General features: G+C 52.3%; 2 protein-coding genes across 18 annotated transcripts in view; both read left to right on the plus strand.

Moving 5' to 3' along the window:
* The window catches only part of SLC44A2 (solute carrier family 44 member 2 (CTL2 blood group)), a 42570-nt gene extending 30191 nt beyond the window's left edge, over nt 1–12379 (plus strand). For 2 of the 4 annotated variants that reach the window (XM_004060009.5, XM_004060010.5), the window contains exons 11-22: nt 2584–2715; nt 2802–2901; nt 2991–3083; nt 3259–3343; nt 4143–4405; nt 4482–4576; nt 5465–5568; nt 5676–5749; nt 5843–5913; nt 6047–6135; nt 10186–10270; nt 11099–12379. In XM_004060009.5, coding sequence (XP_004060057.1) covers nt 2584–2715; nt 2802–2901; nt 2991–3083; nt 3259–3343; nt 4143–4405; nt 4482–4576; nt 5465–5568; nt 5676–5749; nt 5843–5913; nt 6047–6135; nt 10186–10270; nt 11099–11205 — 1298 coding nt within the window. In that variant the 3' untranslated portion in view covers nt 11206–12379. Of the gene's footprint in view, nt 1–2583; nt 2716–2801; nt 2902–2990; nt 3084–3258; nt 3344–4142; nt 4406–4481; nt 4577–5464; nt 5569–5675; nt 5750–5842; nt 5914–6046; nt 6136–10185; nt 10271–10716 lie in introns of all 4 variants that reach the window. The other 2 variants (XM_019015110.4, XM_019015108.4) reach the window with 1 other exon arrangement.
* Nucleotides 12380–19670: 7291 nt separating this feature from the next.
* Nucleotides 19671–25054, plus strand: part of ILF3 (interleukin enhancer binding factor 3) — a 40504-nt gene continuing 35120 nt past the window's right edge. For 7 of the 14 annotated variants that reach the window (XM_004060006.3, XM_019015114.2, XM_055371653.1 and 4 more), the window contains exon 1: nt 19671–22304. The gene's annotated coding sequence lies outside the window, so the exon portion shown is untranslated. Of the gene's footprint in view, nt 22305–22819; nt 22963–25054 lie in introns of those variants that run through there. The other 7 variants (XM_019015111.4, XM_055371650.2, XM_019015112.3 and 4 more) reach the window with 6 other exon arrangements.

The raw sequence follows: 25054 nt of genomic DNA on the forward strand, positions 1-25054 counted from the left end.
TGTGGCTTCTCTTTCCTGAATCTGCACACTGCCCTGCCCTTTCCCGTGGAAATGGCCCATCAGGAAAACAAAAAAAAGTCAGGCCGGGCGCGGTGGCTCATGCCTGTAATCCCAGCACTTTGGGAGGCCGAGGCAGGCAGATCACCTGAGGTCAGGAGTTCAAGACCAGCCTGACCAACATGGAGAAACCCCGTCTCTACTAAAAATACAAAATCAGCCAGGCATGGAGGTGCATGCCTGTAATTCCAGCTACTCAGGAGGCTGAGGCAGGAGAATCGCTTGAACCTGGGAGGTGGAGGTTGTGGTGAGCCGAAATCACACCATTGCACTCCAGCCTGGGCAGCAAGAGCGAAACTCCATCTCAAAAAAAAAAAAAAAAGAAAAAACATCTCAGCACCGTAGTTAAGGATGCATACTCTGGTACCAGAATAGCAGAGGTTCAAATCCTGGCTTTGCCAATTCTTTGGGCAAGTGCCTCAACCTAACTGTGCTTCAATTTCTTTCTTTTTTTTTTTGAGACGGAGTTCTGTTCTTGTCACCCAGGCTGGAGTGCCATGGCGCGATCTTGGCTCACTGCAACCTCCGCCTCCTGGGTCCAAGCTATTCTCCTGCCTCAGCCTCCCAAGTAGCTGGGATTACAGGCATGCACCTCCATGCCCAGCTGATTTCGTATTTTTAGTAGAGACGGGGTTTCTCCACGTTGGTCAGGCTGGTCTTGACCTCCTGACCTCAGGAGATCTGCCCGCTTCAGCCTCCCAAAGTGCTCGGATTACAGGCAGGAGCCACCGCGCCCGGACTGCTTCAATTTATTTCTCTATAAAATGAGGGTAATTCATATTTCTAGTTGGCAAACTAAATGACAAGGAGGTAATGAGCAGATAAAATATGGGTAGGGGCCTGTTTAGTTCAGGCCTGTGAATCCAGAGGCACAATATCGTGCTCAACAAAACAGTGCTTCATATTTTGGATTTTTGTTGTTTTTGAGTTGTTGTTTTGTTGTTGTTGTTGAGACGGAGTCTTGCTTTGTCGCCCAGGCTGGAGTGCAGTGGTGGAGTCTCGGCTCACTGCAACCTCTGCCTCCCGGGTTCAAGCAATTTTCCTACCTCAGCCTCCCGAGTATCTGGGATTACAGGCGCACACCACCATGCCCGGCTAATTTTTTTTGTATTTTTAGTAGAGATAGGGTTTTACCATGTTGGCCAGGCTGGTCTCGACTTCCTCGTGATCTGCCTGCCTCGACCTCCCAAAGTGCTGGGATTACAGACGTGAGCCACCATGCCCAGCCTTGATTTGTTTTTTGAGACAGAGTCTCACTCTGTCACCCAGGCTGGAGTTCAGTGGCACAATCACAGCTCACTGCAGCCTTGACCTCCTGGGCTCAAGTGATCCTCCCGTCTTGGCCTCCCAAGTAGCTGAAACCACAGGCAAGCACCATCATGCCTGGCTAAATTTTTAATATTTTTGTAGAGACAGGCTCTCCCTATGTGGCCCAGGCTAGTCTTGAACTCCTGAGCTTGAGCAGTCCTCCCGCCTTGGCCTCCCTAAGTGTTGGGATTACAGGCGCAAGCCACTGTGCCTGGCCCATATTTTGATTATTCCTTGAACTTTCCTGGAAGAAAAATGCTTGGCAATCCAATTTGAGGACACTCATAGTAAAATGTTCATATTAATAGTGGTTTCTAGCTGGGTGCGGTGGCGCATGCCTGTAATCCCAGCAATTTGGGAGACAGAGGCGGGCGGATCACCTGAGGTTGGGAGTTCGAGACCAGCCTGACCAACATGTAGAAACCCCATCTCTATTTTTTTTTTTTTTTTTTTTTTGAGACAGTCTCGCACTGTCGCCCAGGCTGGAGTGCAGTGGTGCGATCTCAGCTCACTGCAACCTCCGCCTCCCGGGTTCAAGCAATTCTCCTACCTCAGTCTCCTGAGTAGCTGAGATTACTGGCGCCCACCACCACGCCCGGCTAATTTTTTTTTTTTTTTTTTTTTTTTGTATTTTTAGTAGAGACGGGGTTTCACCATGTTGGTCAGGCTGGTCTCGAACTCCTGACCTCGTGATCCACCCGTCTTGGCCTCCCAAAGTGCTGGGATTACAGGCGTGAGCCACCGCGCCCGGCCAACCCCATCTCTATTAAAAATACAAAATTAGCCGGGCATGGTGGCGCATGCCTGTAATCCCAGCTGCTCGGGAAGCTGAGGCAGGAGAATCGCTTGAACCCGTGAGGTGGAGGTTGCGGTGAGCTGAGATTGTGCCATTGAACTCCAGCCTGGGCAACAAGAGTGAAACTCTGTCTCAAAAAAAAAAAAGAGAGAGAACTTAGACCATGGCAGCATATGATTATGATTCCAAGTAGGGGGAAAGGGTTCTGGAAGGTCTCTTCTGAAGGTGACACTTGAGCAGAGACCTAAGGATGTGTGGGATCCAGCCATGGGGAGAGAATGCACCGGGCGGTGGGAACTGCAAGTGTAAAGTCCCTGAGGCAGAAGCCTCGATGTTTGCTTCTGTTAAATGGGGGCAGTTGTAGCTGCTTTGCAAAGTTGCAGGAGGCACTGCTGGACTGAGCTTGTGGTTCCCCCATGCAGGAATATTTCACTGCTACATGGAGTACTCCCGACTGCGTGGTGAGGCTGGCTCTGATGTCTCTTTGGTGGACCTTGGCTTTCAGACGGATTTCCGGGTGTACCTGCACTTACGGCAGACCTGGTTGGCCTTTAGTGAGTCACAGTCTCCCATTCCTGCCCCCACATGAGGCCTTGGAGGGAGTGGGGAGCCCAGCCGGCTCAGCCTTTGCCCTTTGCAGTGATCATTCTGAGTATCCTTGAAGTCATTATCATCTTGCTGCTCATCTTTCTCCGGAAGAGAATTCTCATCGCGATTGCACTCATCAAAGAAGCCAGCAGGTGGGGGGCCACGGCGCCAGGGGCCAGGATGGAGCTGTCCCTAGAGTTGTGTCTTTTGCCCTGACGCCTGTGTCTCTGCTCTTCCCTAGGGCTGTGGGATACGTCATGTGCTCCTTGCTCTACCCACTGGTCACCTTCTTCTTGCTGTGCCTCTGCATCGCCTACTGGGCCAGCACTGCTGTGTATCTGCCCCCAGACACTGATCTCTGACCCCAGGGATGGCTAAAGACCAACTTTGCCTAGAAGTGACCTGCAGCTTAGGGATAGGGCTGGAAACTGATGGGAGAATGGATTCTTTCCCACAAAAGTCCCTGGGGTCCTCAGTCCTAGACCTCTGCTTCCTTAACGAACCTCCAGCTTCCTGTCCACTTCCAACGAAGCGGTCTATAAGATCTTTGATGACAGCCCCTGCCCATTTACTGCGAAAACCTGCAACCCAGAGGTGGGCGTCCCCGGGGTGGGGAGGGCAGGTATTGCCCCAGCAGGCCCCAGATGATTTGAAACCTCTCATGTCCACTTGGAGGTTCAGCAAACAATTGGCCCCTGTTGCATGTCCTGTGCTGGGTGTGGGGGAGGACGCACAGTGGGGAAGAGACTCTCTAACTGGATTGAACAACTTCCCAGGGCAAGCTGGCTTCCTCTCTTCAACTTGACCAGGCCTTCACCCTGGGTGCTAAATCACCCATTTTTCCCTACTTCCTTTTTTTTTTTTTAATGAGACAGAGTCTTGCTCTGTCACCAGGCTGGAGTGCAGTGGCATGATCTCAGCTCACTGCAACTTCCAACTCCCTGGTTCAAGCGATTCTCCTGCCTCAGCCTCCTAAGTAGCTGGGATTATAGGCACACACCAGCACACCAGGCTAATTTTTGTATTTTTAGTAAAGACAGGGTTTCACCATGTTGGCCAGGATGGTCTCGATCTCCTGACCTCGTGATCCACCTGCCTCTGCCTCCCAAAGTGCTGGGATTACAGGTGTGAGCCACCTCGCCCGGCCCATTTTTCCCCATTTCATTTCCTGTCTCCATGCCCTCTTCTTGACCCCAGTGATGGCCACGTCTTGTTTCTAGAATCCCTTCCTTTGCACAAGCCGTATTCTGAACTCTTAATTCCTTCCCTTAACTTCAATCCCTATGTCTCCTGTCCTACCTCATGGTTTTCCTGGCCCCACACCTGATGCTCAGAGCCCACTGTGAACCCCTGGTGCCTCTTTTTGGACTCGGTTCTCCCTTCTCTCCCACAGACCTTCCCCTCCTCCAATGAGTCCCGCCAATGCCCCAATGCCCGTTGCCAGTTCGCCTTCTACGGTGGTGAGTCGGGCTACCACCGGGCCCTGCTGGGCCTGCAGATCTTCAATGCCTTCATGTTCTTCTGGTTGGCCAACTTCGTGCTGGCGTTGGGCCAGGTCACGCTGGCCGGGGCCTTTGCCTCCTACTACTGGGCCCTGCGCAAGCCGGACGACCTGCCGGCCTTCCCGCTCTTCTCTGCCTTTGGCCGGGCGCTCAGGTGGGCTGGCGTTGCAGGCAGGATGGGGTGGAGGACGAGGCCTGGCCCAGCCACCGACCACTCCCTCGGCCCGCAGGTACCACACAGGCTCCCTGGCCTTTGGCGCGCTCATCCTGGCCATTGTGCAGATCATCCGTGTGATACTCGAGTACCTGGATCAGCGGCTGAAAGGTACGTCCCACCCACGGTTCGCATTAGCTCCTGTTGGGGGGCGAGGCTGAATAGCGAACCAGGATTGGGTCTTGCTTGGAGGTGGGCGGGGCCAAGATAATAGAGCAGTGATGGGTTTCTGTCTATGACGGGGTGGAGTTCAGGAGTTGGCGAGATTGAGTCCTGCGATGGAGGAGCAAACCAGAGAACCTACTGGGTGGAATTCTTGCTGTTGAGGGGACAGGCCCAAGAGGCCTGGCCCACCACTGGTTATTACGAGAGTGAATTGGAGTGGTATATATTTGCGCTGAAGAGAGCAGGAATAAAACTGGTTTATTAGCCGGGCGCCGTGACTCACGCCTGTAATCCCAGCACTTTGGGAGGCTGAGGCGAGCGGATCACCTGAAGTCAGGAGACCAGCCTGGCCAACATGGTGAAACCCCGTCTCTACTACAAATACAAAAATTAGCCAGGCATGGTGGTGTGTGCGTCTGCAGTCCTAGCTACACGGGAGGCTGAGATAGGAGAATCACTTGAACTCCGGAGGTTGAGGTTTCAGTGGGCCGAGACCGAGCGACTGCACTCCAGCCTGGGCAACAGAGCGAGACTCCATTTCAAAAAAAGAAAAAAAAAACTGGTTTATTTTTCTTAGAGGAAGGGCTGTGGGGCTGGGATTGATGGTACTTTGTTTTAGAGACAGGATCTCTCACTCTGTCACCCAGGCTGGAGTGCAGTGGCACCATCATAGCTCACTGCAGCCTCAAACTCCTGGGCTTAAGTCCCTGTCTCTTTGACAGCATGGACTCAGGAGACCTGGACATTGGCACGTGTGTGTGATAGGGAAGAGGGGATCCCTTCCAAGTCAGGCTGGTGTCCCCTCACTTCCACATCCCTTCCCTTCTCTTCCAGCTGCAGAGAACAAGTTTGCCAAGTGCCTCATGACCTGTCTCAAATGCTGCTTCTGGTGCCTGGAGAAGTTCATCAAATTCCTCAATAGGAATGCCTACATCATGGTGAGTGGGCCTGGGACCCCCAACCAACCCGCCAGCCCCTGCTGGGTAAGAGGACCACCTCCATGCCCACCCAGTGGGTCTGATCTCTCCCTCCCACTCTCCTCCAGATTGCCATCTATGGCACCAATTTCTGCACCTCGGCCAGGAATGCCTTCTTCCTGCTCATGAGAAACATCATCAGGTCAGGAATCATTATCATCTTCCTCCTGCCACCCGCCTCTTCCCCTAGTCCCTGAAGCCAGCATTCACACCTGCCCCTCACTGTGCCCTGCAGAGTGGCTGTCCTGGATAAAGTTACTGACTTCCTCTTCCTGTTGGGCAAACTTCTGATCGTTGGTAGTGTGGGTGAGTGCCGCCCACCTAGCCTCTCAGGGTGTGGGAGCCTGATTTCTGTCTTCTGTGATGAGTGTCATCTTCTTAGGAGGCTGTTTCCTATATCCAGAACCCTTCGCCATCTTGCTTTCTTCTCCTTCTCCAGGGATCCTGGCTTTCTTCTTCTTCACCCACCGTATCAGGATCGTGCAGGACACAGCACCACCCCTCAATTATTACTGGGTTCCTATACTGGTATGGACCTCTGGGGAGAGATGGGGGTTTGGGAAGAAAGAGGTGTTGGGATTTGCTTGGTCTTCTTTGACTAGATAAATGTGGATAGAGGTCAGAGGTGGGGAATTGATTATTTATTCAGACCACAAACTTTTTGTTTGTTTTTGAATCAGAGTCTTGCCCTGTCGCCCTGACTGGAGTGCAGTGGTGCAATCTTGACTCACTGCAACCTCTGCCTTCCGGGTTCAAGCAAATTCTCGAGCTTTTGCCTCCCGAGTAGTTGGGGTTACAGGTGCCTGCCCCCACACCTGGCTAATTTTTGTATATTTATTTTTTAATTTTAATTTAATTTTTTTTTTGAGACAGACTCACTCTGTTGCCCAGGTTGGAGTGCAGTGAAATGATGTTGGCTTACTGAAACCTTCACCTCTCTAGTTCAAGCGATTCTTGTGCCTCAGCCTCCTGAGTAGCTGGGATTACAGGCACCTGCCACCACACCTGGCTAACTTTTTTTTTTTTTTTGAGATGGAGTTTCACTCTTGTTGCCCAGGCTGGAGTGCAATAGGGTGATCTCAGCTCACTGCAACCTCTGCCTCCCAGGTTTAAGTAATTCTCCTGCCTCAGCCTCCCAAGTAGCTGAGATTACAGGCACGAGCCACCACGTGTGGCTAATTTTACATTTTTAGTAGAGACGGGGTTTCTCCATGTTGGTCAGGCTGATCTCGAACTCCCGACCTCAGGTGATCCACCCGCCTCAGCTTCCCACAGTGCTGGGATTACAGGCGTGAACCACCACACCTGGCTAATTTTTGTATATTTAATAGAGATGGGGTTTCACCGTGTTGGCTGGGCTGGTCTCAAACTCCTGACCTCAAGTGATCCGCCCGCCTCGGGCTCGCAGAGTACTAGGATTGCAGGTGTGACCCACCACGCCCGACCTCAGACCACAAACATTATCAAGCACCTACTGTGTATCAGGCATCGAGGTGGAGGGCTTCCCTCTAAAGGCCTTAGAGTTTGGGGGTAAACAGATATTCCTCCATAATGATGTTGGTGAATGTATGATTGCAAACTGGGACATGTCACTAGTATGTCTGTATAGCACAGGGAACTGTTTGAAACTGTGGTGGGGGCTGGGCAGGTGTGGGGGGTCCAGGTGGTGCCATGCAGGTGATGTTGGATCTGAGACCTGAAGCTGCAGGCAATATCCAGGCAGAGGGAACAGTACAGTGGCCCTGAGGTGGGAGTGTGCCAGGAAGCAGTGGGGCTGACGTGGAAGGAGTAAAGAAGTGGAGATAAGGGCCAGGCACCGTGGCTCACACCTGTAATCCCAGCACTTTGGGAGGCTGAGGCAGGTGGATCACCTGAGGTCAGGAGTTTGAGACTAGCCTTGCCAGCATGGTGAAACCCAGTCTCTACAAAAAAAATACAAAAATTAGCCGGGCGTGGTTGTGGGCACCTGTAATCCCAGCTACTCAGGAGGCTGAGGCAGGAGAACTGCTTGAACCTGGGAGGCAGAGGTTGCAGTGAGCCGAGATCGCGCCACTGCACTCCAGCATGGGTGACAGAGTGAGACTCTCTCTCTCAAAAAAAAAGTGGAGATACGGCCAAGGAGGTTAACAAGGCTGTGGAGGGATTGAGCCTTCATTGCAAGGGCAGTATTGTATCTCAGTGTAGGTCTTGAAGCCCATTGACCTAGTTTCTTATCTTAGTTCCTCTATTTAGTAGTTCTAAGATGAGTAAGAGTAATCTTGGGCAAATTATTTAATCCTCTAAGGTCCACTGACTTTTTTTTTTTTTTTTTTTTTTTTTGCGATAGAGCCTTGCTCTGTCGCCCACGCTGGAGTGCGATGGAGTGATCTCTGCTCACCACAACCTCCACCTCCCGGGTTCAAGCAATTCTCCTGCCTCAACTCCCTGACTAGCTGGGATTACAGGCACATGCCACTGTGCCCGGCTAATTTTTGTATTTTTAGTAGAGACGGGGTTTCACCCTGTTGGTCAGGCTGGTCTCGAACTCCTGACCTCAGGTGATCCACCCACCTCGGCCTTCCAAAGTGCTGCCAATAAAGGCATGACCCCCTGTGCCTGGCCATTTCATTGTTTTAAATTTTTAATTTAATATAATAGAGATACGCCAGGTGTTGTGGCTCAGGCTCTACTATAATAACAATAATAATAGAGGCAGTGTCTCCCTATATTGCCGAGGCTGTCTTGAACTCTGGACTCAAGGGATCCTCCTGCCTCAGCCTGCCAAAGTGCAAGGACTACAGGCATGAGCCACCACGCCCAGCCAGGTCCACTGACTTCAGTCAACAAATGTTTATCTAGCAGCTACCAAGGCCGTGTGAGTCTCCAGATTGCTAGGGATGCAGCAGTAAATGGGACTGGGTCTAGTGAGGATGTGAGCATTAAACCTGAAAGCCCTAAACATGCATAAAATTGCAGCTGCACCAAGAGCTCAGGAGGGGTGCCCAGTGCTAGGAGGACATAAAATAGGCTCTAGAGGCCGGGCATGGTGGCCCACACCTGTAATCCCAGCACTTTGGGAAGCCAAGGCAGGCGGATCATGAACGTCAGGAGATTGAGACCATCCTGGCTAACATGGTGAAACCCCATCTCTACTAAAAATACAAAAAAATTAGTCAGGTGTGCTGGTACGCACCTGTAGTCCCAGCTACTCAGGAGGCTGAGGTAAGAGAATCGCTTGAACCCGGGAGGTGGAGGTTGCACTGAGCCAAGATCCCACCACTGCACTCCAGCCTGGGTGACAGAGCAAGATTCCGTCTCAGGAGGGAAAAAAAAAAAGGCTCTCAGCCAGACGCAGGGGCGCACATGTATAATCCCAGCACTTTGGGAGGCCGAGGCAGGCAGATCGCTTGAGCTCAGGAGTTTGAAAACAGCCTGGGCAACATAGCAAAACCCCATCTCCACAAAAAAATACAAAAATTAGCTGGGTATGCTGGCACATGCCTGTAGTCCCAGCTCCTTGTAAGCCTGAGGTGGAAGGATCACTTGAGCCTGGGAGGTCAAGGCTGCAGTGAGCTGAGATGGGGCCACTGCACTCTAGCCTGAGTAACACAGTGAGACCCTGTCTCAAAAAACAAACAAACAAAAAAAAACGCCCACTCTAGGTGTCGTAGGTGGTTTCCTGGAGGAGGTGGGACTTGAGGACTTGCTCTTTGAGCTGAAAGCAGAAGGTCGATGGGGCATAAATTAGATTTAAGTCAGGACAATAGCACATGCAGAGGCCCAGGGGTTAAAGAAAGCAAGGGTGAGGCTGGGTGCAGTGGCTCATACCTGTAGTCCCAGCACTTGGGGAGGCCAAGGTGGGCGAATCTCTTAAGCCCAGGATGGGTAATGGGTAACGTGGCAAAAACCCATCTCTACAAAAAATACAAAGGTTAGCCGGGCACAGTGGTGCACATCTGTAATCCCAACTACTCCGGAGGCTGAGGCGGAAGGATCACTTGAGCCCAGGAGGCAGAGGTTGCAGTGAGCTGAGATTGCACCACTACAATCCAGCCTGGGCTACAGACTGAGACCGTGAGACCCTGTCTCAAAAAAAAAAAAAAGGCCGGGTGTGCAGTGGCTCACGCCTGTAATCCCAGCACTTTGGGAGGCTGCGAGGCAGGTGGATCACCTGAAGTCAGGCGTTTGAGACCAGCCTGGCCAACATGGTGAAACCCCATCTCTACTAAAAATACAAAAATGAGCCAGGCGTGGTGGCACATGCCTGTAGTCCCAGCTCCTCCGGAGGCTGAGGCAGAATTGCTTGAACCTGGGAGGCAGAGGTTGTAGTGAGCCAAGATCGTACCATGGCACTCCAGTCTGGGCAACAGAGTGAGATTCCGTCTCAAAAAAAAAAAAAAAAAAAGACGGAGAGAGAGAAAGAGGACTTTGTGTGGATGGTGGGGCCCTGCCAGCGGGGGTGAGGGGTTGGGATGTCACTAATCCAAAGAGGGTTTCTCAGCAGGGGAAGGATGTGGTCTCAGCGTAGGATGGACTCAGGGGGTGGGGGCTGCTCTGGGAAGGACGCGGAGCAGGGACAGCTCGTTTCTCCTTGCCCAGACGGTGATCGTTGGCTCCTACTTGATTGCACACGGTTTCTTCAGCGTCTATGGCATGTGTGTGGACACGCTGTTCCTCTGCTTCTGTGAGTGACCCCTCACCCCAAACCTTGCTGGGCCCCGAATCCCTTCTTTCCACTGGGCATCACATCACCCTCCAACGGGGCAACACGCTTGCCTGCCCCCAGCTTCCCCAGGGCTTGGCTGTCCCTCGTCCTGGGTCCCCAGCCTGTCTTCCTGGTTTCCTTTTGCGCTTAGAAGCAGCTCCGACCTCCTGTCCACTGGCCCAGGCTGCAGCCTGGACGCTGCCCTGGAGCCCGCCCGTGCTTCGCAGTTTCTGGCTTTGACTGGGGGGAGGGGATCTGTGGCTGCCACTAACTCTGGTCTCTCCATCTGTTTTTTTTTGTTTGTTTTTTTCTTCTCTCTTCCTCTCCTCCATGCCTGCTGGCTTCCCTGTTCTTCCCTGCCTCCCTCTTTCCCTCCCTTCCCGACCACCCCATTTTCCCCCTGCCGGTTCCCGGGGGGAGCCCAGGTGAGGACCTGGAAAGGAATGACGGCTCTCAGGAGCGACCCTACTTCATGTCGCCCGAGCTGAGAGACATCCTGTTGAAGGGGAGTGCGGAGGAGGGGAAGCGGGCAGAAGCTGAGGAGTAGAGAGTGAGGGAGGCTGGCTTGGGGGCCAGGTTTCCTCCATGTAGACTGGGGGTGCATGAAGCGGGGGGGTTCCTGGCCTGCGAGTGTGGGGATCCTGTGTGTCTCTCGGAGCCCACTACAGTCTGCCCCTCTCTGGTCCCAGTGTGTCTGCTTTCTAACCCTCTGAGGCTTCTCTGTGACCCTCATCCACCTACCCTGTCCTTGAGGCCCCTGCCCGTGGGCTCCCCTCATGCCTCCTGCTCTGGGACCTCTCTCCACAGTGGAGGACCTGGAGAGGAATGACGGCTCGGCCGAGAGGCCTTACTTCATGTCTTCCACCCTCAAGAAACTCTTGAACAAGACCAACAAGAAGGCAGCGGAGTCCTGAAGGCCCCGCGCTCCCCACCTCTCAAGGAGTCTCATGCCGCAGGGTGCTCAGTAGCTGGGTCTGTTCCCCCAGCCCCTTGGGCTCACCCGAAGTCCTATCACTGCCGCTCTGCCCCTCCCCATGAGCCAGATCCCACCAGTTTCTGGACGTGGAGAGTCTGGGGCATCTCCTTCTTATGTCAAGGGGCGCTTGGAGTTTTCATGGCTGCCCCTCCAGACTACGAGAAACAAGTAAAAACCCATTGGGGCCTCTTGATGTCTGGGATGGCATGTGGCCCGACCTCCACAAGCTCCCTCATGCTTCCTGTCCCCCGCTTACACGACAACGGGCCAGACCACAGGAAGGACGGTGTTTGTGTCTGAGGGAGCTGCTGGCCACAGTGAACACCCACGTTTATTCCTGCCTGCTCCGGCCAGGACTGAACCCCTTCTCCACACCTGAACAGTTGGCTCAAGGGCCACCAGAAGCATTTCTTTATTATTATTATTTTTTAACCTGGACATGCATTAAAGGGTCTATTAGCTTTCTTTCCGTCTGTCTCAACAGCTGAGATGGGGCCGCCAAGGAGTGCCTTCCTTTTGCTCCCTCCTAGCTGGGAGTGACTGGGGTGGGAGTGTGTGTGCCCAGGTGGGGGTGTCTCCTGGCTGGGAAGGAGGGAAAGGGAGGGAGAGTTTTGCGGGGGTTGGCAGTGGAGAGCGGGCTGGAGAGGAGATGGCTAATAGCTGTTTAATGGAAACCTGCTGGGCTGGAGGGAGTTAGGCTGAATTTCCCGACTTCCTCTGCCAGTTATTGACACAGCTCTCTTTGTAAGAGAGGAAAGAAACTAAACCCACCCAAGGGATGATTTCAGGGGGAGAGGTGGAGGGCAGATGCCCTGGGCAAACCGGGCCCCTCTGCCCACACACCTCACTTGATCCTTTTGCCAAACTTGTCAAACTCAGGGGAACTGGCTTCCCAGTTGCCCCTTTGCCATATTCCAAGTCCCCCTCAGACTTCATGTCTCTGCTCATCAGCACTGTCCCAGGATCCTGGAGAGGGAGAACCCCTGGCCCCAGGGGAAAGAGGGGGGGGTCTCCCGTTTCCTGTGCCTGCGCCAGCCCTGCCCCCATTGCGTCTGCACACCCCTGCGTGTAACTGCATTCCAACCACTAATAAAGTGCCTATTGTACAGGTCCAGGCCTGGTGTGTTTGTGGGGGGCAGTGAGCCAGTGGCGGCTGGTAGGGGGAACCCCAGCTTCCAAGGCCCTAGGAGTCTCTGAACTAGGGCGATTCTCTCAAAGGGAATGAGGAGGGGGCAGGAAACCCACTGGCTGCTGGCTCTGCCTGAATTCCAACCTTCAGGCAGCTCAGATTTCCCCTGATTAGGCTCTAATCCCTGGACTCCAGAAGGCAGAGGCAGCCTGTCCACCTCCGCCATCACCCATCCTGGACACACGCCCCCAGGCCTCCCCTCTCTCAGGGCCCAGGCACCTGAGGTCCTGCAGTCACTATGCTCCCCAGCTACTTTGGATCTGCGAAGGGACTGACTGCCCTTGGGGTGGGCCCCACTGCCTGGAAGCTCGCTGCTGCCCCCTCGTGCCAGCTGCCAGTGTCAGTCACCTCCAGGCAATCCGCCCCAACATTTCAATTCTTTCCACCTCCTCTCAGGGAATTTTTCTTCAATATCCACTTTTTTTTTTTTTTTTTTCAGACAGTCTCGCCCTGTCACCCAGGGTGGAGGGCAGTGGTGCGATCTCGGATCACTGCAACCTCCGCCTCCCGGGTTCCAGTGATTCTTCTGCCTCAGCCTCCCGAGTAGTTGGGATTACAGGTGCCTGCCACCACGCCTGGCTAATTTTTTGTGTTTTTAGTAGAGACCAGGTTTCGCCATGTTGGGCAGGCTGGTCTCAAATTCCTCACTTCAGGTGATCCGCTGGCCTTGGCCTCCCAAAGTGCTGGGATTACAGGCATGAGCCACCTGGCCCAGACTTTTTTTTTTTTTTTTTTTTTTGAGACAGGATCTCACTCTGTGGCTGAAGCTAAAGTGCAGTGGTGCAATCGTGGCTCACCACAGCCTCAGGTGATCCTCCCATCTTAGCCTCCCGAGTAGCTGGGACTACAGGTACACACCACCACACCTGACTAATTTTTGTATTTTTTGTAGAGATTGATTTTTTACCATATTGCCCATGCTGGTTTTTTTGTTTGTTTGTTTGTTTTTGAGACAGAGTCTCCCTTTGTGGCCCAGGCCACAGTGCATAGTGCCACCGTGCAGTGGCACAGTCTCAGCTCACTAAACCTCCCGGATTCAAGTGATTCTCGTGCCTCAGCCTCCCGAGTAGCTGGGATTACAGGTGCGCACCACCACATCCAGCTAATTTTTGTAGTTTTAGTAGAGACAGGGTTTCACCATGTTGGCTAGCCTAGTCTCAAACTCCTGACCTCATGTGATCCACCTGCCTCGGCCTCCCAAAGTGCTGGGATTACAGGCATGAGCCACCAAGCCTGGCCAGCATTTTTGTTTGTTTGTTTCCAAGAAGGCATTTGAACCCAGGTCTTGGCTCCAGAGTCCTCAAGTTCTACCCTATGTTGGCACTGACCCCTTCCTCGATGCCTTTGTTTCCCTGGATCCTTTGAATCTGGCATTTTATTCAGCCCCAGCTCCTGTTACCATGCCCACCTAAAAAATAGCTCCTGGCGGCCGGGTGCGGTGGCTCATGCCTGTAATCCCAGCACTTTGGGAGGCTGAGGCGGGTGAATCATGAGGTCAGGAGTTTGAGACCAGCCTGGCCAACATGGTGAAAACCTGCTGCTACTAAAAATACAAAAATTAGCCAGGCATGGTGGCACATGCCTGTAATCCCAGCTACTCGGGAGGCTGAGGCAGGAGAATCGCTTGAACCCAGGAGGCAGAGGTTGTGGTGAACCAAGATGACACCTTTGCACTCCAGCCTGGGCAACAGAGCAAAACTCTGTCTCAGAAAAAGAAAGAAAGAAAGAAAAAGATTTGTGGTATGATACATATAGCATAAAATTTGCCATCTCCATCTCTTTCTTATTTATTAAGCCACTGGGTCTCACTATGTTACCTGGGCTGGCCTTGAGCTCCTGGACTGAAGGGATCATCCCGCCTCAGCCTCCCAAGTAGCTGGGATGACAGGCACTCACCACTGTGCCTGGTTTATGTTTAATTTTTTGAGGAACCACCATAGTGTTTTCTGGCTTCATGCTTTGGCTCCACTTTCTTCTGGGTTGGCTTCACTCTCTGCCAAGTTCCTTTATCTGGGTATATTCCCTGCCTCCAACCACACTGTGCTGTGATAGTTAATTTTAGGTGTGAACTTGGCTGGATTAGAAAATACTCAGATTTGAGCTGTGATGTGGTAAAAATAAGACAAAGAAAAAAAAAAAACAGTGGCTGGGCTCCGTGGCTCACGCCTGCAATCAGCACTTTGGGAGGCCGAGGTGGGCAGATCGCTTGAGCTTGAATTCGAGACCAGCCTGGGCAACATGTGGAAAGCTTGTCTCAACAAAAACTATGAAAATTAGCAGGGTGTGGTGGTCACGCACATGTTGTCCCAGCTACTCAGCAGGATGAAGTGAGAAGGTCAGTTTAGCTCAGGGGGTGGAGGGTGCAGTGAGCTGAGATCGCACTACTGTGCTCCAGCCTGAGCGACAGAGCAACACGTCTGATAAAGCATTACTTCTGGGTGAGTGCCATCCAACTTGCTGGGGCTCCGACAGAACAGAAAAAGGAGAGAAAGCATTTTCCTCCTCAGAACTGGGACACTCTCCTCCTCCTGTCTTGACACTCCAAGACTTATACCAGTGATCCCTGGTTCTCAGGCCTTCGGCCTTGGACTGGGAATTACACCATTGGTGTCCCTGGCTCTGAAGCTTTAGGATTCAGACTGAGCCTCGCTACTGGCTTTTCAGGGTCTTCAGCTACTGGAGCTGCTGGCTTTTCAGGGTCTGCAGTCAATGCATGTGGTAGGACATCTCAGCCTCCATGATCACATGAGCCAATTATTCTACTAAATCCCCTCTCATCTACCTACCTCCTATTAGCTTTCTCGGGAGAAACCTAATAAACATTTTCCTGGCCTTTTTTTTTTTTTTTTTTTTGAGATGGAGTCTTGCTCTGTCACTCAGGCTGGAGTGCAGTGGCGCGATCTAGGCTCACTGCAAGCTCCACCTCCCGGGTTCACGCCATTCTCCTGCCTCAGCTCCTGAGTAGCTGGGACTACAGGTGCCCGCCACCACCCCCGGCTAATTTTTTTTGTATTTTTCGTAGAGACAGGGTTTTACCATGTTAGCCAGGATGGTCTTGATCTCCTGACCTCGTGATCTGCCTGCCTTGGCTTCCCAGCGTGTTGGGATTACAGGCATGAGCCACCGCACGCAGCTACATTTTCCTGGCTTTAAGATGAGAAGTCTTCTTTTTGAGACGGAGTCTCGCTCTGTCGCCCAGCCTGCAGTGCAGTGGCATGATCTTGGCTCACTGCAACCTCCGCTTCCTGGGTTCAAGCAATTCTCTGCCTCAGCCTCCCGAGTAGCTGGGATTACAGGCGCCCACCACCATGCCCGGCTAATTTTTGTATTTTTAGTAGAGATGGAGTTTCACCATCTTGGCCAGGCTGGTCTTGAACTCTTGAACTCTTGATCCACCCACCTCGGCCTCCCAAAGTGTTGGGATTAGAGGGCCAGAAAAGTCTTTTCTTGCTCTTAAGTCTCAGGCCTGGAGCTCACTGACTCTGACCAGCCTGATTATGATCATTTACTCATTGTAAATCATTGAGTCAATCATTGTAGTCAAGGTGTGGGCCTAGTTTGGGAGTCAGGCAGCAGGGACCTGCCATCTAGACTACAGTTTGATCAAGGGAGAGGAATGGTTCCCCAATGACTGTGGTCATCCCACAGTGTCCATCCCAGAGTGGTCACCCATGTCCACCCTGGGGGGGCAAGAAGGGAACAGGCATAGGACAAAAAGCTTTCAAGAGGGAAGTTAACTGGGTGTGATTGGGAGAGTGGGTGGAATCTTTCAAGATGAAGAAGACAGTGAATAGAGAGGCTGTAAGGACAGCAGAGTCACTGAGAGTGACAGGACCTGTCTAGACTGACAGATTACAAGAGGGGGATGACCTCAATCTTCAACCAATGAGTGGGAGGGAGGGAAGAGAGAAGGAATAGCCAGATGACAGATGATGTCACTAAGGCAAGGAGGAGAGAATGGTGTTGTATACAGGGTTTGTGACCACTGAGTGGTAGAAGGACAAGGGCAGAGGTGCGAGGTCGGGTCAGGGTAGCAGTTCAGCAAGACAGGGCAGATGGCATCTTGTGTCTTCCATCCTTTACGGTGACCGGGGACTAGGAGCCTGATGGATGGGGTTTATTGGAAAGTTGGGCTGAAAACTTTTTACTTCAAAAAAATTTTTTTTTCCTTTTTTTTTTTTTTTTTTGAGACGAAGTCTTGCTCTTGTCCCCCAGTCTGGAGTGCAATGGTGCAATCTCAGCTCACTGCAACCTCCGCCTCCTGGGTTCAAGCGATTCTCCTGCCTCAGCCTCCCGAGTAGCTGGGATTACAGGTGCATACCACCACTCCCAGCTAATTTTTTATATTTTAAGTAGAGATGGGGTTTCACCATGTTGGCCAGGCTGGTCTCGAACTCCTGACCTCAAGTGATCCGCCCGCCTCGGCCTCCCAAAGTGCTAGGATTAGAGGGTGAACCACCACGCCTGGCCCTTTCTTTTTTTTTTTTAGACACAGTCTCCCTGTCACCCAGGCTGGAGTGTAGTGGCTTGATCTCGGCTCACTGCAACCTCCACCTCCCAGGTTCAAGCGATTCTCGTGCCTCAGCCTCCCGAGTAGCTGGAATTACAGATGCCAGCCATCATGCCCAGCTACTTTTTGTATTTTTAGTAGAGACAGAGTTTCACCATGTTGGCCAGGGTGGTCTTGAACTCCTGACCTCAAGTGATCCACCAATCTCGGCCTCCCAAAGTGCTAGGATTACAAGTATGAGCCACTGCCCCCAGCCTTCTTTTTGTTTTTATTCTTGAAAACTTTTTTTTTTTTTTTAAATGTAGAGATGGGGCTGGGTGCGGTAGCTCATGCCTGTAATTCCAGCACTTTGGGAGGCCAAGGTGGGTGGATAACTTGAGGTCAGGAGTTTGAGACCAGCCTGGCCAACATGGCAAAACCCAGTCTCTACTAAAAATACCACAATTAGCTGACCGTGGTGGTGTACGCCTGCAATCCCAGTGACTTGGGAGGCTAAGGCAGAATTGCTTAAACTCGGGAAGTGGAGGTTGCAGTAAGCTGAGATCGTTATCACTGCACCCTAGCTGGGACTACAGAACGAGACTCCATCTCAAAAATAAATAAATAGACAGATAGATAAAAAACATAGAGATGGGGTCTCACTATGTTGCCCAGACTGGTCTTGAACTCCTGGGCTCAAGCAATCCCCCTGCCTCAGCCTCCCAAAGTGTAGGATTACAGGCGTGAGCCACCATGCCTGGCCAAGACAACATTTTTCAGGAAGTTCTGGTTGGATGGGGCACCCGTTCAAGAGGTAACAATCATAACCATTACTGTTTTTGAAGCTTTAACTCCATGCCAGGTACTGAAGCAACCCCTTGATGTTGAATTAACTCCGAATCAGTCCTCCTCCAAATCAAACCCTAGGAGGTTTGGGTTTGATCCAAAGACTGTGCTTGTCATCATGACCCTATCCGCCCTTTACTGTGTTTGGGGTCCCTGGGGCAAGAAATGCCTTAGCGGAATGAGATCTTCAAAAGCGTTTTAAGTAACCTGAGGCTCTCTGGAGTTGGGAGTCAGAAAACTAGTAACCATTCTCGTTCTGCCACTTGGCAGCGCTGTTAGCTCAAGCAAGTCACTAAAACTGACCTGTTCCGAAAAAAAGCCCGTCTAGGCTTTGTTATTAACATTCGTTATTATCACAGTGACCTTCAACAATTTAAAGCTTTAACCAATTTTTTGGTTTTGTTTTTGTTTTTTTGAGACAGGGCTTCTGTTGCCTAGGCTAGAGAGCAGTGGCCCAATCTCAGTTCACTGCAGCCTCAACCTCCTGGGCTCAAATGATCCTCCCACCTCAGCCTCCTGAGTAGCTGGGACTACAGGTGTGTACCACCATGCCCTGGCATTTTAACCAATTTTATCTTAGTGCATGCCCCAATCATCTTACCAAACCTTTCTTCAATTTCCAGCTCTACTTGTGAGACAGATCTGAGGCATAGGAAATGAAATTAAAAAGCCTGGTGCAGAATAACTTATCAATTTATGTGAAAAACAAGAATATGATTATGCATCTCTGAAAATAAAACTCTACTGTAGTTACACAAAAAACTGTACAATGGCTGGTCGCAGTGGCTCACGCCTATAATCCTAGCACTTTGGGAGGCCGAGGCGGGTGGATCACGAGGTCAGGAGATCGAGACCATCCTGACTCACCCGGTGAAACCCCGTCTCTACTAAAAATACAAAAAAATTAGCCGGGCGTGGTGGCGGGCGCCTGTAGTCTCAGCTACTCGGGAGGCTGAAGCAGGAGAATGGCGTGAACCCAGGAGGCGGAGCTTGCCGTGAGCCAAGATCGTGCCACTGCACTCCAGCCTGGGAGACAGAGCAAGACTCCGTTTCAAAAAAAAAAAAAACTGTACAATAGCTGCTAAGAGGGAGGGAACTGGATGTCTGAGGAAGACTTTGTGCTCTCATGTCTTTGGCACTTTTTTTTTTTTTTTTTTGAGATGGAGTCTCACTCTGTCACCCAGACTGGAGTGCAATGGCACGATCTCGGCTCACTGCAACCTCTGCCTCCCGGGTTCATGCCATCCTCCTGCCTCAGCCTCCCGAGTCGCTGAGACTACAGATGCCCACCACCACGCCCGGCTAATTTTTTTTTGTATTTTTAGTAGAGACAGGGTTTCACTGTGTTAGCCAGGATGGTCTTGATCTCCTGACCTCGTGATCCGCCCACCTCAGCCTCCCAAAGTGCTGGAATTACAGGCGTGAGCCACCGCGCCCGGCGTCTTTGGCACATTTGACGTAACATGTGACTATGCTACCTATTAAAAATCCACAGTAAAATGTAAATAAAATAGAAAGGCAGAGGGTACAGCATGCACTCATTTCCTTTTTGAGACGGTCTAGCTGTACCATCCAGGCTGAAAAGTGCAGTGACTCCATCATCGCTCACTGCAGCCTGGACCTCCACAGCTCAAGTGATCCTCCCACCTACTCCTCCCAAGTAGATGGAACTATGGACACAGGCCATCACGCTCAGCTAATTTTTGTAGAGACTGGGTTTTGCCATGTTGCTCAAGCTGGCCTCAAACTCCTGGGCTTAAGGGATCCTCCGGCCTCGGCCTCCCAAAGTGTGGGGATTACAGGCATGAGCCACCATGCCCGGCTAGGCACTCATTTCTGTAATTGTTGCAGGAAACAAAGGACCAGAGAGACTGACACGGGAAACAGGAGGATTTATTTACATGTACACCGGCTCAGTGGATTTGTATCTGAAAAGCTGACCATTGAACAAAGACTGAGTGTGGTTTTTATAGGCAAACTTACAGAAGCAAAACAAAAGCAGTTAATGATACAGTCACAGGTCATGTAATCTATAGCATAACTGCTGACTTAGCATAACTTGTGGCTTTGCACAGCTGTTGGCCTTGCAGCCGTGTCAAAAGAAAAAGAGTCTACAAATCTTACTAAATACAACCATTGGCAAACATAGTCATATTTAATGGTTCAGAAAAGGAGAGACAGTAAAGGAATTTTTCTTTTCAACTTTGCTCCGGAGGAGGGTGTCTGGAGCCCATTCCTTTGGCCTCGACTTTTCAGACAGTGTTATCTTATAACTGTCCTTGAAGTGAGCTGGCTAAGCAAAGGAAAACTTGTTCTTGTTTTCTTTTTAACCTTTACCCCTTGCCACATAATCACATCTTTACACTTCTTTTTTTTTTTTTTTTTTTGAGACGGGAAGTCGGAGTCTCGCTCTGCCGCCCAGGCTGGAGTGCAGTGGTGCCATCTCGGCTCACTGTAACCTCTGCCTCCCAGGTTCAAGTGATTCAAGCCATTCTTGTGCCTCTGCCTCCTGAGTAGCTGGGATTATAGGCGCACACCACCACACCTGGCGAATTCTTATTTATTTTTTTTTTTTTTTGAGGCTGAGTCTCACTCTGTCGCCCAGGCTGGAGTGCAATGGAGCAATCTCGGCTCACTGCAACCTCCGCCTCCTGGGTTCAAGCGATCCTCCTGTCTCAGCTTCCTGATTAGCTGGGATTACAGGCGCCCTCCACCACACCCAGTTAATTTTTCTATTTTTAGTGGAGACGGTGTTTCACCATGTTGGCCAGGCTGGTCTCAAACTCCTGACCTCAAGTGATCCGCCCACCTCAGCTTCCCAAAGTGCTGGGATTACAAGCGTGAGCCACCGCGCCCAGCCAGGAAACCCATTTTCAACACCTCCTTGCTCTTTTTTTTTCTGAGACGGAGTCTCGCTCTGTCGCCCAGACTGGAGTGCAGTGGCGCAATCTCGGCTCACTGCAACCTCCGCCTGCCAGGTCAAACAATTCTCCTGCCTCAGCCTCCCAAGTAGGTGGGACTACAGGCATGTGCCACCACACCCGGCTAATTTTCTTTTGTATTTTTAGTAGAGACGGGGTTTCACCATGCTGGCCAGGCTGGTCTCGAACTCCTGACCTCGTGATCGGCCCGCCTCGGCCTCCCAAAGTGCTGGGATTACAGGCGTGAGCCACCGCGCCTGGCCTTCCTTGCTCTTCTTGCTCCAAATCCTGGGAACGTCTGAATCAACAGGCGGGCATCTGTCAAACCTTCCTAGCAACTACGCCTGCGGATGGCCAACCTGACCCTGGAAGAGAGTGGGGTTTAGTTAAGTACAGATTGTACATCGGGGGCCTCATAAGGCGCCTGGAAGCATTCAAGAACACCACGCTTGTAAGGACAAAGCACTCGGTCACGGGCGCCTTTACTTCGGAGCTCCGCGCTGCTGCTGGACGAGCGTCCGTTGAGTCCCAGCCCCAACTTTTCCAGGAAATGGCGGTGAGCCCTCTAGTGAGATATTTTTTGGCCTGGGCCTCAGTTTCTCCATCTGTCAATGGGGGAAGGGTAAGGCGGGCTAGAGGACCCCGACCAGGTCGGCTGCAGCCTTCGGAAGCTACGGCCCAGGGACGCCACACCAAGGCAGGTCTGCGGGACGAAAGAACGCAAGAACCCGGTCGCACATTGGCGCCGGTCCCGGGCTCAAGGGGCAGCAACGAAGAGACGCTGGACCTGGCCGTTCCTCGCACACATCTCTAACCTTCTGTGCCTCTCAAGGGAGATGGGGTGAGCATAGCCACCTCCACTGGAGCCCGAAAATCCCCGGCCGAGATACCGCCACTAAAAAGGTACACATGCGTCAAAGCCTCTCAGAGCCATTTCCGCTAACGTACTCAGGGTGACGGGCGTAAGATGGCGGCCGCGCAGGCGCAAAATGTCGCAGCCGTAGGGAGGCTCCGCCTCTGACGCTTGCCTTGCATCACGTGGTAATGGCCGCTCCAAAAACGCCTTAGCGAAAACCAGAGCGTGCCCTCGTCACGTGATGGAGGACTCCCAGTACGGCAAAGGGAAGGCGCCAAAAGTTGTTGTCAGATGGCGAAGGAAACCGCGAAATTCGCCATTGTCACATGATGGAGAAACCTATCGAAAGCGGAGGGAAAGGTGCCGAAGTCACGTGACTACGCACGCAAACACTCCCGCTTGCACCACGTGACAACTCACGCCCACCCCCACCCCCTCAGCCCCCCCTTATCTCTTTTCGCCCCTCCCTCCCATTTGGGTTGGGCCTGCGTCGAGGCGCAACGCGGCGTCAAAGGGGCGGGGCTTCAGCCGGTCACGTGTTCCCGCACCTCCCCGGCGCGCGCCTGCCCGCCCGCCCGCTCGCCCCCGGTCCGGACTCCTCCTCCTCCTCTTCTCGCCATTGCAGTTGGACCCAGCAGCCCGGCGCGCACCGCGTGGCTTTTGGGGGCAGACCCCGGCGGGCTGTGGCAGGAGGGCGGCGGCGGCGGCTGCGGTCGAAGAAGGGGACGCCGACAAGGTAAGCGTCAATGTGGCGGCGGCCGGGCCCGCTCCCGCCTCTGCCCCTCCCCCCGCCCGCCCTCAGTGAGATCCCCACTGAGGGTTCGCGGTGACAAGGCTGGAGGAATCCCGCGCTCGCCGCCTCCGCCCGGTTCGGTCATCCCGGCGCCTGGCCCGTTCCTCCCTTGCCGGCCTCGCTCCCGCGCTCGGCCGTTAACTCTCCTCCATTGTGCGGAGGAAACAAAATGGCGGCTGCGGCGGCGGCGAGGACTCGGTGCGCGCGCAGCCGCTCCCCCCCGCACGCGGCCCCTCGGCCGGCGGCGGCGCCACGCGCGGGGGGTGCGCGCGCACCGGGCCCCCGGCTGCCGCCTCCCCGCGGCTGGGCTTTTGTCTGTTGCGGGGTCCTGGGGACCCGCGCACGTGCTTGGAGCACACACCCCCTCGGGTCCCGAGCTCCGCGGCGGGGCGACCCCCCTTCCTCACTCCTTCCCTACCCCCTCCTCCTCTTTGTCCCGGTCCCGCCCCCGATTCCAGGAGAGTCCCAGGTTCCCGAGGCGGGAAACGTCGCCTTCTTTGTCCTCACAGGGCGCGGAGAGGCGGACCCCCTCCTTGGAAGCCCCTTCCCACGCGGATTGCTGAGGAAGCCTTTGTGGGTTCGTCGGGTTTCCAAATCTCTGGTCAGCCAGGCCTCTCTCAGATCAGGGTCCAAACTTGGGAGGGTTTCAGCTTTTTCTTTAGTTCGTTTGTTTTCATTGTTGAATGTTTTTCTAGATTGTTAGTATTTGCCTTCCCTAGAACGGCAATCTACTTGGGTGCAAGCTTGGGCCCCGAAACGTGGATGCTTAAAACCCCTTTCTACCTTTATTTTCTCAAGTAGTTGAACGATTGAGATTCTCGAGGTTACTCATGAGGTTCTGCCCCAGTTAATTCACCGCCTGGATGAATTATTTGGGGTGTACGGCGGTCTGCATGCTCCTCCCCCAGTTCAGTGGCCAAATTTGAGGAGAATGAGGGATCTCTTCTCCACATTTCCAGCATCGATTGCCAGTTGCTGCTTAGGTGACATGGATCAGCAACGAAGCATCAGATTCAGTGGTTTCTTGTTCTGGACTCCGGTAATTCACTGATGCTGAATCTCTTTCAAGATTTTGCTCTCTTTAAAATGAGTGGTGTGATGGCATATTTGTGGTCCACATGGAATCGCAAGGTGCCATCCGAAGTTAGGATTCAAATTTAGGACTTTAAGCTCTCTTTTCCTCAGGTATTTGTGGATGGGAATCTCCATGGATTGCTCAGAGTGCTGCCACTGTCCCTTGTGCGTGATGCTTTGTGTGTGGTCTCGTGGGATGTAGTTACAGTAGCCGCCCAGACTGTGAATGAAGTGTGGGAACCAGGGCCTCATTCACAGCTGGAAAGCAGGAGGAGGCCGCAGGACATTGGCAGGTGCTCCTCTCCCTGTTCCGTGGTGCCGGGGCCCCTTGCTTATGTGGGTGGCTCTTGGTCCCTGGGATTTGTGAATGGAGTCTGCAGGCCCCAGTGTTGTTTGGAATATTCTTTAGTTCAGATTGGAGGCTAGCAATGACTGCCAGGCTTGGCCTTGCCGCCACTGGGCGCTATTTATCACTCTCCCTATCTTCCTGGAGCTTAGCCGCCTCTTCCTGGAGCTGAGAGGTGCCTAATTGTGGTTTTTCTGATTGAACTTGTTTGGTGCCTCTAGGCAAAAATTCCTTTGGCTCATTCTAGTATTTTCAGGGTCTTGAAGGCCCATATTCCTGAGCATGAGGAATCTAAGTCTGTTTGTTATGTTTTCCTAAATTCTTCATGTTAAATACCACGTTGACAAAGGACAGCTGCTAATATTTTGATCACACAGATATATACGGTGCTCCCTGGTTAAGGCCTCCAGGTAGGGGACAGGTAGAGTCAGTGATGGGGAAGAAGCCTTCTGTAAGTCCCTTTCCTTTTGGTAGACAGTAGATTACCCTTTAGGCTTTAGCAAGTTGTGGGGGTTAGAAGTCTTCTATTCTTGGAAAAGCCTTTAGTCGTTTTCTTTGGGCTGGGGCCTCTTCTTTTAGGGACTGCTTTCACCCTTTCTCGGTTTCTTTTGATTACCTTTCATGGCCCCAGAGGAGTGATCCCTTCCCTTATTTATACTTCTTGGACTTGTCATCCTGCTACATTTTGTCAGCAAGTTAATTCACCTTATGCAGTTTTGAAAGATGTGTAAGTGTTAACATTTAGTATTAGCATTTATGGCCCAGGAAATTGTGACCTTATATTTGAATCTTGCTTTTATTAAACCTTTGCAGGAACTAGGATTTTCTAGGGGTTTTTTTTTTTTTTTTTTTGAGTTAGAGTTTAGCTCTTGTTGCCCAGGCTGGAGTGCAATGGCGCGATCTCGGCTCACCGCAACTTCCACCTCCCGAGTTCAAGCGATTCTCCTGCCTCAGCCTCCCGAGTAGCTGGAATTACAGGCATGCTCCACTACACCTAGCTAATTTTGCATTTTTACTAGAGATGGGCGGCTTCTCCATGTTGGTCAGGCTGGTCTCGAACTCCGAACCTCAGGTGATCCACCGGCCTCGGTCTCCCAGAGTGGTGCGATTACAGGCGTGAGCCACCATGCCCAGCCTTCTAGGTTCTATTTATTGGATGCTTTTTATCTTAACAAAGTCCTGGCAGAGAAAGATTTGATTTGTTTCCATCAGGAAGTTTGGAATCTGAGGCAGATAGTGGTTTGAGTGTCATCTTCACACAATGAATGAGTAG

The sequence above is a fragment of the Gorilla gorilla genome, chromosome 20 (assembly GCF_029281585.2).
Source record: "Gorilla gorilla gorilla isolate KB3781 chromosome 20, NHGRI_mGorGor1-v2.1_pri, whole genome shotgun sequence".
NCBI classification, from domain to species: domain Eukaryota; kingdom Metazoa; phylum Chordata; class Mammalia; order Primates; family Hominidae; genus Gorilla; species Gorilla gorilla.